General features: G+C 40.2%; 1 protein-coding gene across 4 annotated transcripts in view; it reads right to left on the bottom strand.

Annotated features, from left to right (window-relative positions):
* The window catches only part of cnksr3 (cnksr family member 3), a 191,389-nt gene extending 177,035 nt beyond the window's left edge, over positions 1 to 14,354 (bottom strand). Inside the window, exon 1 of one of the 4 annotated variants that reach the window (XM_087991445.1) lies at positions 14,044 to 14,354. In XM_087991445.1, the coding sequence (XP_087847571.1) occupies positions 14,044 to 14,095 (52 nt within the window). In that variant the 5' untranslated portion in view covers positions 14,096 to 14,354. Of the gene's footprint in view, positions 1 to 13,829; positions 13,966 to 14,043 lie in introns of those variants that run through there. The other 3 variants (XM_087991444.1, XM_043696124.2, XM_087991446.1) reach the window with 3 other exon arrangements.
* Between the last annotated feature and the right edge of the window lie 620 nt (positions 14,355 to 14,974).

The raw sequence follows: 14,974 nt of genomic DNA, 5'->3' as shown, positions 1-14,974 counted from the left end.
AGAAGGATAAAGACAACAGATGCATAGGAACATCACTATTTGCTGGGTTCCCCCACCAGCCAAACAACACTCAGATACGAAACTACATTGATATTCTTGCACTGCCACAGGTTCAAATTCCTGATCTTCCTTTCGACCACCACTATGGCTGCAGCTACACCAAATAGACTGCTTTGGTTCAAGACAACTGGTTCATTATCACACCAAGGGCATATGGTGTCAATCTTGCCAGCAATGCTCACATCTGATGAAAAAATGTTTTAATAAAAAAAGAGAGATGAGGCTGTTAAGTTTTTCACCAATTATGGCCAACTGATTACCTTGCAACAAAAAAAAAAGTGTTAACTGTTGTTCAATTGGTAGCACATTTTACCCAATTCACAAGGTTTTAGTCAGGTCCAACTCCATGGCCTGAGCAGAGAAATTTACATCAACACTCCAGCACAGTATGAACAGAGTGCTGCTTCATTCAAGGTGGCATTACTGTGACAAGACATGCAACCAAAAAAAGGTGCCACAAGCCTGTGTGGGTGGATTTAAGATATTCCATGGCATTATCTCAAAAGAAAAACAAGGGAGTTATCCCTCAAATCAACATTCCCAAAACATAAGTCATCATAGTAATTCAAATAAACAGCTATGTACAAGTTGGTTGCCATTTTCCCTATGCAACAGTAACCATACCAGTATACTTCATTGGTTACCCGTGTTTTCCAGTCAATGCTGATTAAAACAATGAATATAGTTTATCTTTTTAAAAAAGATGACCAGCACTTCAGTGATTTGCCAGAAACAGTTTTCAACCAATATGGATTGCTGTACAGTGTTCAAAAAGTGAAAAGAACACAAGCAAATAAAAATCCTTTGGTCTTGTGGAAGACCCAAAACCTGGATATAAACAAAACCCGGATGCACAAAACAGTGTGAGAATTGTCTGAGAAGTTTAAAACTTCAAATGGTCAATTCTCCTATGTGAGCATCTCCAAATCTGTGCTACAGTTAGAGACAAACAGATCCACAGTGTTTACTTAGATAAATTATCTCATCTAACCTCCAGGTAATTACTTTGCCATTTTATGCTGCTATTTTCAATGTATGCCCTTCTCAACAGCAGCAAACCCAAAATAAATTTGCCACATTCACATAGGTCAGAAAAAAAGCCTTAGCAGATCTAGCAAGGAGGTTATTACATCTTCGTGTATACATACACAGGAAGCCAGTGGTAGAAGCACATTACTTGTTCTGCTATAGGATTGATCTCACCTGGAGTATTTTGTTTACTTCTGATCTCCATGTCACAAATACAGATATAAACTCTTATCTAGAGTGAAGACAGTTTTTCCACCTCTCCCCCTCATCCCCAGACTCTAGACTCTTAAATCCAAGTCTGGCATCTGCTTCATCAGCCTTCCCAAAAACAGATACCAGAAGTCAATGTATGTTGCATCATTTCCCTTCAAACCAATATCCTATTTTGAAAACTTGCACCTAGATGCACAAAGTTTTACGGTTTGATTTATTTACAAATTCTTAACCATCAGCTCCCTTTAACACGTTGGCTTTGTGCATGGGAAATCATGTATCAAGCTTGATTGAATTTTTTGAAGTAGTAACAAAGAGGATTGATGAGGGCAGAGCAGTAGGCGTGCTCTATGGACTTCAGTTAAAAGTGTTCGACAAGGTTCCCCATGGGAGACTGGTGAGCAAGGTTAGATCTCGTGGAGTACAGGGAAACCTAGCCATTTGGATACAGAACAGGCTTGAAGGTACAAGACAGATGGTGGTGGTGGAGGGTTGTTTTTCAGACTGGAGGCCTGTGACCAGTGGAGTGCCATAAGGATCAGTGCTGGGTCCACTACTTTGCATCATTTTATATAAATGATTTGGATGGGAGCATAGGAGATGGTAAGTTTGCAGATGACACCAAAATTGAAGGTGTAGTGAACAGTGAAGAAGGTTACCTCAGTGTACAATGGATCTTGATCAGATGGGCCAATGGGCTGAGGAGTGGCAAATGGAGTTTAATTTAGATAAATGTGAGGTGCTACATTTTGGAAAAAGCAAAAAAGGTCCTGGGGAGTGTTGTTGAACAAAGGGACCTTGGAGTGCAGGTTCATAGCTCCTTGAAAGCAGAGTCACAGGTAGATAGGACAGTGAAGAAGGCATTTGGTATGCTTTCCTTTACTGGTCAGCATATTGAGTATATGAGTTGGGAGGTCATGTTGCGGCTGTACAGGACATTGGTTAGGCCAGTTTTTGAATATTGCTTGCAAATCTGACCTCCGTCCTATCGGACAGATGTTGTGAAACTTGAAAGGGTTCAGAAAAGATTTACAAGGATGAATAGGAAAGGTTTGGAGGGACATGGGCCGGGTGCTGGCAGGTGGGACTAGATTTGGTTGTTATATCTGGTCGGCATGGACAAGTTGGATCAAAAGGTCTGTTTCCGTGCTGTACATCTATGACATGTGCAAGTCCCAAGATTGTAAAACTAAATTCAAACTATACCCTTGTTTTAAAAAAGCAGTTTTTAAAAGTAAGATTGTTATTATTTTAGAAAACAAAGCCAGTATCAGTAAAATTGAGCACAAAGCTATCAAACTATGAAAACCAAACTGATTCAATAATGCCCTTTAGGGATAGAAACTATGTTGAACTTCAGTTCTGCAATCCACTCAAGTCACCCCATTGCATCCAAATGTTACGAAGAAAATCAGCAGCTCTTGAAGACCTTCTCGAAAAGGCAAGCAGAGATGGACAATAAATGCTGTGACATATATATTCCCAGATGCAATTTAAAAATGGCATTAGCGACACACTTTCAGCACCAGTTCCCCACATTTTGGACTTCACAACAACTGGCCTTCACAAATCTGGGAAATTTACGTTCAAGTTGCAGTCAGCTGCATGGAGACAGCTTCATGCATTGAGAGCCATCTGCTCAAGCATTCCTCGGAGACCAATATGAAAACAACAATTAACTTCAGTTAAGTCAGCTCAAAGTCTCTTCCTTTCCAAAGGACAATGAGCTCAATGTTCAATTAATCTTGCATTACAACCCAGCTTCACACAGTCAGGTATGACCTCAGGTGTTTATAATCTGCAGCACTGAACAATAATCAAAATGAACCAAACAGGCTTCATGGAGTTAAACGGTCCAACGTTCCAGGTAGGGTAGACTATAGAATGGGATTTCTTCTCCCAACACAAAACCAAGCAGAGCCGTGCATACAAATTTAGTTTTATTAAATGCCTCTCAAAATAAATCTTCAATTCCAACCAAAGGAACGCTTCCTTCTACTTTCCAAATTCAAGCAGTTATTTCTACATCATAATGCAATGCCATTTCCAAAACAAGGAGCATGAACACAACGTACCAGTCAATTTGTGCAATTCTAGAAAGTGCAACACTATCATTCGGTATTTATATTTAATCACAATGCAAAAATTACTCAATGCACCACCAGGGAGTAAAATATCTGCGAAACAAACAATTCGTGATTATACAAATCCTGGTGAGAGCCAGGAATATGGCTGAATAGAGTAACTGTTCTCGGATCATGGCTGATTTAGATGTTAATTCCATACCCTGTAAGAAGGTGCCAACATCATTTTGGTTATTTTCAATCCATGCAGCATCTACAGCCTGTTGTGGAAGAAAATGCCAGACAACATATTGCTCAGGAAATATTCTGTGCTGTACATTATTTTGTCTGAAAGCATGTAGAACAAAGATTCAAACAGTTAAAAATTAATGTTACAAAATTAATTTTTAAATGTAATTTTGAAATCTCAAGTTAACACACAGATGTTTTGCTTTTTCCAGGTCAGGAGTTTCAAGACTGTTTGTTTTGTTCTTTTTCCAAGATGTGAAACATCATTGAAAAATCAATTATGTGGCTCAGGGTAGAAACATTATTGTGGCAATTTGTCATTGATAAACATACAATTGGACGTTCAGGCAGATCACAGCATGCTTATTTTCAGTTATCAAATTTGCTTCGAAAACAAAATGCAGCTGCCAAGATAATGTATGCCCATAAATCACACTGCATATCCAAAATGGAAGATTCAGGTTCAGCCCTTCATTAATTTCTAGTTATTAAGGTGACATCAAAATTACACTTTGTAATTTTAGTGACCAGACACTTTCATTCTTGCATTTTAAGAAACCAGTATGATCTGTGAATGCTGACCTCAACCTGATATTAGGCCCAGTTCCATGACATTCAGTGAACAGCTGTTTGCACTCATGTTTCACTCTGTCCATCCCCGCCCCCCCAAAACAAACTTCAAAGAGAACTGAAAATTTAAAAAGTGGCAGTAGATGCAGTGGTACACATGAATAGCTCACTTCACTTCATGATGATCAAGTTAGTGTTTTATTCATTACTTATTAGTAATAGTTTTTTTTTTGTTAAATAGTACCCAGAGTTTCTGAAAGGGATATAATGGTGCATTATTTCTTGAAGCAATCTGTGACACTAATGCAGCAAGTTACATATTCTGACTGCCCACAATCAGACAATGGAAACAGAAACAAAAATAAACACAGAATAGGAGCAGGAGTAGGCCATTTGACAGTTTCATCATCCAGTTTAATAGCCTGTTCCTGCTTTTCCCCTAATTCCTTTGATTCCTTATCTCCAAAAGCTATATTTGATTCTTTCCCCTTAGACTGTGACCCCTGGTTCTGGACTGCCCTGCCATCAAGGACATCATTCCTGTATAGTCCCTATCTGGTCTTGTTTAATTTTATAGGTTTCTATGAATTTTCCACCCCAACATACTTCCAAACTCCAGCCAGCATAATCACAAACAACTCAACTTCATCTCTGATGGACGCCAAAACTGCACACAATATTCTACATATTAACTCACCAAGACCCTGTATCATTGCAACAAAACATCCCTGCTCATGTACTCTAAGACCAACACATCATTTGCCTTCTTTACTGCCTAATGCACCTGGATGCTCATCTTCAGTGGAAACTTCACTGAGCATTCATTTTTAATTTTAGCCAGCTAAATTAGCGTGGAAGGTAGAATATTAAAATAAAATCTTGTGCAAAACTGGTTGTCTACAATAGTATCAGCAGAGCCTGTTTCTTTTCAAAAATTAGATATTTGACAGCTTTGCATCAGTATTATTTAATATTTTCAATCCCAGTTTCTTCTGGATTGAAGTATTAAACTTCCATCTCAAATTTAGATGTTTGCCTACAGATGTAGAAACTGAATGAAGATGACCAATGACTTCTTCACCACTGGGTGATAAATCCAGGCATGAATCAGTCTGCTGCTTAGGTAGTTCTATTGCAAAACATAAGCTTTAATTTGGCATTATTTTGGTCATTTCATTCTGGAGACTCATAAAATTGGCTAATGCAGCAAAAGGAAAAGCTCCACTTTAGAACACTAAGTGTATTCGGAGGTCTTACAGTGAGAAATTTTCAATTGCACATATACCATGTCCAACTGCAGTGTGTTTAAGGTTATTAAATTATTAAAAGGTATCTCCATAGCTTAGCATGGGGGTCTTGCCACATGAGCAACAATTCACCTTTAGGTTAAATAGGTCCACACCTACGACAATCTTCTGCAATTTCCAATTAGTATCAAATTAGTCTGTTTGCATTACAATTCTGAATTCTAGCACAAATCCAGTTTTGCATAAACTGTGAATCCCACAACCACTTGGAAATAATGTTTTCATAAATACGATGAAATTAGCAACTGCTGAAATTTTTCCAAATTAAGGGGAATTCATCAGGAAATGGATTTGGAGATGCCGGTGTTGGACTGAGATAGACAAAGTTAAAAATCACAACTTCAAGTTATCGTCCAACAGGTTTATTTGGAGGCACTAGCTTTCGAGGCACTGCTTCTTCATCAGGTGGTTGTGAAGCAGGACCTTAAGACACAGAATTTATTGCAAAAGATTACAGTCTCAAGTAGGAGAAATGATTATATTGAACAAACCTAGATATCATTTCAGCTGCACGAAACTAATCTGTTGCTATAAATTCTGGGTCTTATGGTCCTGCTTCACAACCACCTGAAGAAGCTGTGCCTGGAAAGCTATTGCCTCCAAATAAACCTGTTGGACTATAACCTGGTATTGCAAGATTTTTAACTTCAATCAGGAAATGACCGCCTTGGCTGAAAGATGAGCAGGATTTGTAGCTCAATATTGGTCGGTTATAGGAAATTCTGACAAGGTAGAGAGGTAGATAGAAGTTGGGGGTTGCAATATTGATGAAGAAATCAATTACAGCAGTTAGGAAGGATGATATCTTGGAATGAGGTCATATGGATAAAAGTTAAAAAAAAACAAAGGCACAAATACACTGAGTGTTTATTAGAGACCCCAAGCAAGCAAAGAAGCAGAAGATCAAATTTCAGAGATATACAACAATAATTAGGCAGTAATAATAGGAGATTTTAACTACTCAAATATCAACTGGGACAGGTTTAGTGTGCAGGATTGGTAATGAGTAAAATTCTTGAATTATTCAGGAGAATGTTTTGTTTTAGGTAATACCTCGAAATCCCAATAAGGAAGTGGGCCATTCTGGATGTAATATTGTAAATCAGTCCAGGCCAGTGAAGACTTGCGTTCAGGAGTATTTTTTGAGTTAGTGACCATAACTCAATGAGATTTAGGGTGGTCACGCAAATAGACAAAGATGGGCTAGGAATAAAATTTCTAAACGGGTTTGCGGGTTTCTTTTAATTTGTTGGGTTTCGTGATAACAAAAGGTGTCACAAACACAAACAACATCCTTACCGGTATAAAGTTCACCAAAGAGGAAGCGAACAACAAGACTCCCTTTCCTAGACGTCACGGTAGAACGCAAAGCCAGTGGACAGCTACAGACCAGAGTTCACAGGAAACCAGATACTCAAATACAGGAGCAATCATCCCAACACCCACAAACAGAGATGCGTCAGGACATTATTTAAAATGAGCCACAACACACTGCAGCACCCAGGAACTAAAAGAAGCCAAGGAAAAACACCTATACAACGTATAGCATTCAGGAACAGATACACAATAAGCATAATCTGCTGATTCCTACACCATAGACCTAAACAAGATGACAACACACCCAGAAACTCTAGCCACCCTGCCATACACTAAAGACATCTTAGAGATGACGACCAGACTAGTCTGGCCCCTAGGCATCATGGTAACCCACAAAAGTACCACCACACTTAAACAGCTCCTGATGAATCTAAAGGATCCCGAACTAATAACGAGCAGAATGAACGTCATATATAAGAGACCCTGCAAGGACTGCGACAAACATTACATTGGACAGACGGGCAGGAAACCAGTCACCAGGATATACAAGCACCAACTAGCCACGAAAAGACATGACCAACTATCAGTGGCTCACACACAACACACATTCAACTGGGACAATACATCCATCCTGGGACAGGCTAAACAAAGACACACATGGGAAGTCTTAAGAAGGTTGGCATTCAAACCGGAACTCTATTAACAAACACATCGATTTGCACCCCATTTACCAACCTCTCAGAAACAGAACCGGAAGTGATATCACCCACCCCAACAGACCTAGACAGATAAATAGCAAGCAGGACAGAACACCAGCGCTTCATTGGAGGCTCACTGATGATGTTACCTAGCATGGTAATGAGACATCCGAGAACAAATCTACCAGCTCAGCAAGCAAACCTAAATCTGATCCACAACCTCAGCTACACATCTTCTCCAAAATTGCATTTTACCAAGGCTTTTGGTGAGGTCCTTTGTAGTAGACAGGTAAGAAATCACAAAGGTAAAAACAATGACTGCAGATGCTGGAAACCAGATTCTGGATCAGTGGTGCTGGAAGAGCACAGCAATTCAGGCAGCATCCGGTAAGAAATCACAGTCATAGTAACCAAAGCAAAGCAAAGTAACACACTGGATTTAAAATTGGCTTTGAAGAAAGATGCAAAGGTAATGGCAGATGTTTATTTCTGCAAACGAAAACCTGTGTGGAGTTCTGCAAACCTTGGAACTGGGGTACGTGCTGTTTGTGGTGTATGTCAGTGATTGAATTCAAAATGTCAGGAGTATGATCAAAAAGTTTAAGATGACGGGAAATTGGTCAGGTGCAAAATACTGAGGAACATATCAATAAAAAATGGTCAGGTGGGCAAAGCAGTGGCAAATGGAATTTAATTCGGGAAGGACAGAGGTAATGCATGTGGAAGAGTTAACAATGCAAGTGATTACACTGTTAATGGGTTAGGATCCCAGAAAATAGTGAAGATCAGAAGGACCTTGGTGTGCATATCCACAGATCTCAAAGTAATGAAAGATGATTAAGGCAGCTCACATTTATTAGCAAAGGCAGATTATGCTGAAACTGAAGAAAACACTGGTTAGGTCACAACTACAGTAGAGTGATGCACAAACACCTGATCACCACATCATTAGAAAGATGCAAGTGAAATAGAAACAGTGTAGAAGAGGTTTACCAGGACGCTGCCTGGCTTGGAAGATCTAAGCTCAAAGAAAATCTGAAGGCTAAGGTTACTTTCCTTGAAGCATGATTTGCAGGGAAGGTTGAGAGGAGCCTTGATAGCAGATGGATAACATTATGAAGAGGCACAAGTAGGGGTTAATTGGAAGACACTGTCAGTAAAATGGTTAATAACCAGGTAACATGAATTTAAGAGGTAGAGGCTAAGAAAGAGTGGAAATTGTTTTCACTCACAGGTTGGGGAGAGTCACAGCTTCAAAGGATGAGGGAGTCAGAACCTTTCAAAACATTTACGCAGTATTTATATTTTCATTTGCATTACAATAGCCTCCTGGCTATGGGCTAAAAGCTAGAAAATGGGATTAATGTAGTCAGATCTCTATCAACCAGCACAGGCATGATGGGCCAACTGACTTCCTTTTGTGCCATACATGTCTACAAGTCTGAGAAATGTACAGATAGTAGAAAATTTTGAAGAGGAGCTAAATTACTAATGTGGTTTGTCCAACAAGAATATACTATTCCCCCACTACTAGTAATCTAGGTTCAAATCCTACCATAGCAGAAGCTGGAATTTTGAGTTCTGAAGAAGAATCTCAGACTCAAATCATTTACTTTTTTTTTTAGTTTCCACAGATGCTGACAGGTCTTCTGGGTTTCTCCAGCATTTTGAGTGTTCGGTTCAATTTCCAACATTTGTGGCATTTTGCTTTTAGTACGCTAAGCAAAATCTTTGTATTTTCACTGGCAGGCTCTAAAATTTCACAATTCTTCAAGTAGAACACTGCTATCCCTAGCAAAACATTTATGCAATAATTGGCACTAGCAAAGCCAGAGGGTCCCAGCCTCATTCCTGATGAAGGGCTTTTACCCTAAACATCTATATTTCTGTTCCTCAGATGCTGCCTGATCTGCTGTGCTTTTCCAGCACTACTCTAATCTCCAGCATCTGCAGTACCCACTTTCACCTCCCAAATATAATTGCCTGGTGTGGCTTAGGAGTCCCATCTCCGGCATGACAATTGCATCTGCATATGCTGCAGCAGAAGGCATTGGGTTTAAGAGGAGGCAGGATTATGTTTGCTTTCTCTGGGCCACCTTATCAAGGAGAACAGCTGAGCAACACATAAATGGAAAATGGCTCCTACAGATATTAATTCTTTAAAAAAAATTAAATTTAAACGATTAGTTTCTTTGCAGATTTTATCACACAATCATGCATCATCAGTAGATTGCAAACTTCTAAAGACTTTGACAAATAGATATATTAGAAAAGTCTGAATATCCTTCTTATATATATTTGTTACATTATGTTTGAAGCGGTCTGTCATATTTCATGAAATACACAAGACAGAAACAGGACATTAGACCAATATTTTCATGCTGACTCTTATTGTGCCGGTCCACAAATGCTTAATCTCATCTCACCGCTTTAAACCTATTATTGTTAACCCTTATTCCCTTCAAATGTTTAGCAAAAAATATTTCAGATGCTGAAAATCTGAAGCAAAAAGGGTAAACCTTCAAGTCAGGCAGCACCTCTGGAGGGAAACAGTTAACATTTCAAGTTGATGACCTTTCATCAGGAAATGGAAAGAACAGTCAGCAACCAGAACCATTATGTTTCTCTCCACTGAAGTCATTGAACATGCTGAATATTTCAAGCACATTGTTTTTATTCCTTCCGTTTGCTTGTCCAGTTCTCTCTCAATTGCATACACAATATTCACTTCAACAACTCTGTGGTCACAAGTTGTAAAATTCAATGTTTTGCCATTTGTCAAATACCTGTACATTGTAGTCACTTCTGAATTCCCCATTAAAATTTCTCAGTAAATATTTTATACTGATGGCCTCTAGTCATGCCTTTCCCCAGTAAGTTCAATACAAGTGCCCTACATTTCAATTATTAAATAAATAATATTAAGTAAATAGGTAAATAAAATGTGGTGTTTAGTTTGCTTTATACCTTAACCAGTGGTGCTACTTTCAGTGAATGGTGAATTTGTGCTCCAAAATCCCTTTGCTCCTCTACTCCATCAAGACTTGCACCTTACAAGTAATACGTGACCTACCATTTCTTCCCATCAAATGTTCCGCCTCACATTTTCTATGTTTATCCTTGTCAGTCTATTCTACCAGTGGATGAAGTTGTCCTCAGATCTGACCGACTTCGTAAAACCGTACAGTCCATGCAAGATAGAATACCAAAAAATATTGGTGGATAGAAATATGCTGACATAGTGAGGCTATCTAAATATGTCAAAGTTCAAAAGGACAGGTAATCAGTTAGACTGTATTTTCTGCAGAAACAGATAAGTGCACAGTGAACATACTTTGGCTGCTGAATATCAATGCAAGACGAAAGAGGACAGCACCAAATACAAACCTTTTTCGATCAGCATTTTTAAAAATTGTTTTCTAAGTAGGTTAGGCTTCTCATCGATGGCGATGAAGAGAATGAGAGCAACCTTACTGAATCATGTAAGACTTAAGAGGGGACTTGATAGGTTAGATGCAGAGTGGTTGTTTCACCTTGTGGGAGAGTCTAGGTCCCACAAGGGTATAATCTCAGAAAAAAAAAGGGTCACTCATTTAAGGTGATGGTGAATCTGCAGTGAAGAGTGCCATTGTGTCATTAAGTATAGAGATGCACACCACGGAAAAAGAACCTTCAGTCCAATGCGTCTATGCTGTCCAGACATCCTAACCTAATCTAGTCCCATTTGCCAGCACTTGGCCCATATCCCTCTAAACCATTCCTATTCATATACCCATCCAGATGCCTTTTAAATGTTACAATTTTACCAGCCTCCACCACTTCCTCTGGTAGCTCATTCCATACACGCACCACCCCTCTGCATGAAAAAGTTGCCCCCTTGATCCCTTTTAAATCTTTCCACACTCACCCTAAACCCTCTAGTTCTGGACTCCCCCACCCCAGGGAAAAAGACTGTCTATTTACTCAACTGTGCCTCTCATGATTTTATAAATCTCTATACGGTCACCACTCAGCGTCCAATGCTTCGGGAAAACAGCCTCAGCCCATCCAACATCTCCCTATAGCTCAAATCCTCCAACCCTGGTAACATCCTTGTAAAAAACTTTTCTGAACCCTTTCAAGTTTCACAACATCCTTCCTATGGGAGGGAGACCAGAATTGGACACAATTTTCCAAAAGGGGCCTAACCAATATCCTGTACAGCTGAACTGACCTCCCAACTTCTATACTCAATATTCAGTCCTATAAAGGAAAGCATTCTAAATGCCTTTGTCACTATCCTATCAACCTGCAACTCTACTTTCAAAGGAACTATGAACCTGCAGTCCAAGGTCTCTTTGTTTAGCAACACTCCCCAAGACCTTACCATTAAGGGTATAAGTCCTGCCTTGATTTGCCTTTCCAAAATGTAGCTTCCCACATTTATCTAAATTAAACTCCATCTGCCACTCATCAGTCCATCTGATGAAGATCCCATTGTATTCTGAGGTAATCTCCTTCGCTGTCCACTACACCTTCAATTTTAGGGTCATCTGCAAACTTGCTAACAATACCTGTAAAGCTCACATCCAAATCATTTATATAACTGATTAAAAAGTAGTAGATCCAGCATCGATTCTTGGGGCACACCACTAGTCATAGCCCTCCAGTCTGAAAAACAACCATCCACCACCACCCTCTCTGTCCTTCGAGCTAGTTCTGTATCCAAATGGCTCATTCTCCCTGTATTCCATGAGATCAAATCTTGCTAATCAGTCTCCCATGGGGAACCTTGTTGAACACCTATATGTAAAAAGGTGGAAATGGACATATTTTTAAAATCAGAGTCAGGAACGCTGACCAGGAAAGTCCATCTGATTGATGAAGGGCTTATGCCCGAAACAGCAATTCTCCTGCTACTCAGATGCTACCTGACCTGCTGTGCTTTTCCAGCAACACGCACTTGACTCTGATCTATAGCATCTGCAATCCTCACTTTCTCCATATTTTTAGTTAAAAATCACAACGCCAGGTTATAGTCCAACAGGTTTAATTGGAAGCACTAGCTTTCGGAGCGACGCTCCTTCATCAGGTGATTGTCCTTCACCTGATGAAGGAGCGTCGCTCCGAAAGCTAGTGTGCTTCCAATTAAACCTGTTGGACTATAACCTGGTGTTGTGTGATTTTTAACTTTGTACACCCCAGTCCAACACCGGCATCTCCAAATCATGATCCATATTTTTAAATCACTAAGAGAATCAAGGGGTATGGGGAGAAAAGGCTGGAAAGTGAGAGTTACAGATTATCAGATCAACAATGATCTCATTGAGTGGTGGAGTGGGCTGGATGGACGGAATGACCTTCTTGTGCTCCTATGTTTTATGGTCTCAAAAATCCCCAAGCTGCCAGAAGGTAGAACACATTCTGTACATAAGTCGCCCTACGTGGCATCTTTTTTGCACTGTCTTTCTATGCTCCTGGTATTAGAACTAAAAGAGATTTTTCAGCCCGAACTGTAAAAAATGTTCAGCAATGGTTCACTTCAGCACAGCTCCAGCGTCTTCATCTCACCCAAATGGCCATCAATCACGTGCGAGGCCAAACACCAAATTTCAATGAACTATTCACCAAGACCATGTTAACAAGCCCGATCCCAGGAGGGCGCCCACATATTTGCATTAGTCTCCAGTTTACAGTAAACACTGGATGCACGGCGAATCCTCGCCAAAAGTCGAATAGAAGCGGCCGCTTCCTTTCCAGTCAGAAACTAGCTGACTCAGCACCTCTGTCCTTCCCCAGTTGGTATTCCAATGGAATATGAACTGTTTTTGTTTTAAAAAACCTTTAAAATAAATATTGAGCTCTGTCGAACGACGTCGAACAGAAACTCTGACATTTGAAAGCTTTACTTTAAAAAAAAGAGTTCGCGGGCACGTCCCATCGCTTTCAGCCGAAGTGAACTGGTCCACCGGGAGAAGTTGGATCGGTTGGATATTCTTCAATGTTCGGCTCAAACAGCGGTGACAGCGCTGAAAACCGAACAGTGCTCGGAGCTCGGACTGCAGCAGAGGCCGCCGACATCCTGCAAACGAGAGCAGCAGTAACCGGGATCCCCGGGAGATTCCCGAGCCAGTGAGTTGTCGGTCAACCACCGGCAGATAAGAAGAAAAAAAATAAATCTAATTCACAGACAACCAGGGATACTTTTTTTCCCCCCTTCCCCACAGCCACAGAAGGTGACGCGAGCAAGTTAAAGTTCGGGGGCAAAGAAAATACATTTGGTTTTCCAACAAAAGTAGCAATTAAATTATATAAACACTCGTGAGGAAGGAAACGAAACCCACCGAACTAATAATTAAAATGAAGAAAAATCCAAGTCCTGAATGGAGCCACAACACCAAACTAAGTTTTCGTTGAATCCGAACTCTGCTCCACATAATCACATCAGTTTTTGAAATGACTCAGAAGAACAATGTTGCTTTAAGTTGTAAGATACTGACTGACCGCCACTCCAGGAGTTGTCAAGTGCGCCGTTACAAACAGCACAAAGTTATTTACCTTTAATCCACTCCACCACTTGTTTCGGCGTCCACTTGGTGATAGGTTCCATTGGTTTGAGAGGTTGGGAAGATTATAGAAAGTTTGTATCCAGATGTATCTCTGTGTGTGTGTGTGTGTGTGGAGGTGATACTCAGTGCCCCTATTACTGTTGCGGTGTTCCCGTGCTCACATGCTGTTTGCGCTGGGCTCAGCTCCGGGCCGCTTTCCACCTCCTGTGTGTATCTGCAAACACAACCTCCCGCTCCAGGACCTCTGCATTTCACCAAGGGATCAGGTTGCATTCGCCACCACTTCCGTCGAAACTCCTTAAAGGGAAGGGACCACTCCACCCAGCGTGCTTTGCTTATTATGATGATTATTATTATTTGTATCTGCCGACTTTAAGAGCGCGCCAGACGTGAAAACAAATTCCTGTTGTCTTTATGCGTCAATAACTTTACAAGAGAGAAAAAAAGAAGGGGGATCTCGCGTTGATGTTCCTACTTTTTATAAAGTCCGGACCAAAAACCAAAGCCAAGCTCCGAGCGGTAGTTCATTTAAAGGGGTAGTGGAGAGATCAATTTGAATGTCTTTTGTGTGTATTTACAATGAGTATACATTATTCACAACACAGAGATAGAACTTCACAGTGGGACCTATTGATACAACCGAAAACAACGGTAAATCTTTCTTAACGCGTATTCTAGCTTCAACAGGTTAGTGTTAAAGACTAGTTTAAAACAATTTTATAGGCTAAAAGGAGAAACTGCAACATGGTGATAGTGGATCTTTTATGGTTCAAATCAAAAGCTTGAAATAATTCTGACAAAAAGAAATTTGTATTTATGCAGAGCTAAAGTCGCTGTAGGACAATACAGGAAGTTGCTGTATCAGAGAGAGAGAGAGAGAGACGGTGGTGGTTTGACCTGAGGGTCCGCAGGTGAGGGTA

Source organism: Chiloscyllium plagiosum, unplaced genomic scaffold, assembly GCF_037043375.1.
Source record: "Chiloscyllium plagiosum isolate Xiang-an unplaced genomic scaffold, Cpla_swu_hap1 HiC_scaffold_10, whole genome shotgun sequence".
Classification (NCBI taxonomy): domain Eukaryota; kingdom Metazoa; phylum Chordata; class Chondrichthyes; order Orectolobiformes; family Hemiscylliidae; genus Chiloscyllium; species Chiloscyllium plagiosum.
Note: the sequence above shows the minus strand (reverse complement) of the source record. Positions and strands in the feature narration are given on the sequence as shown.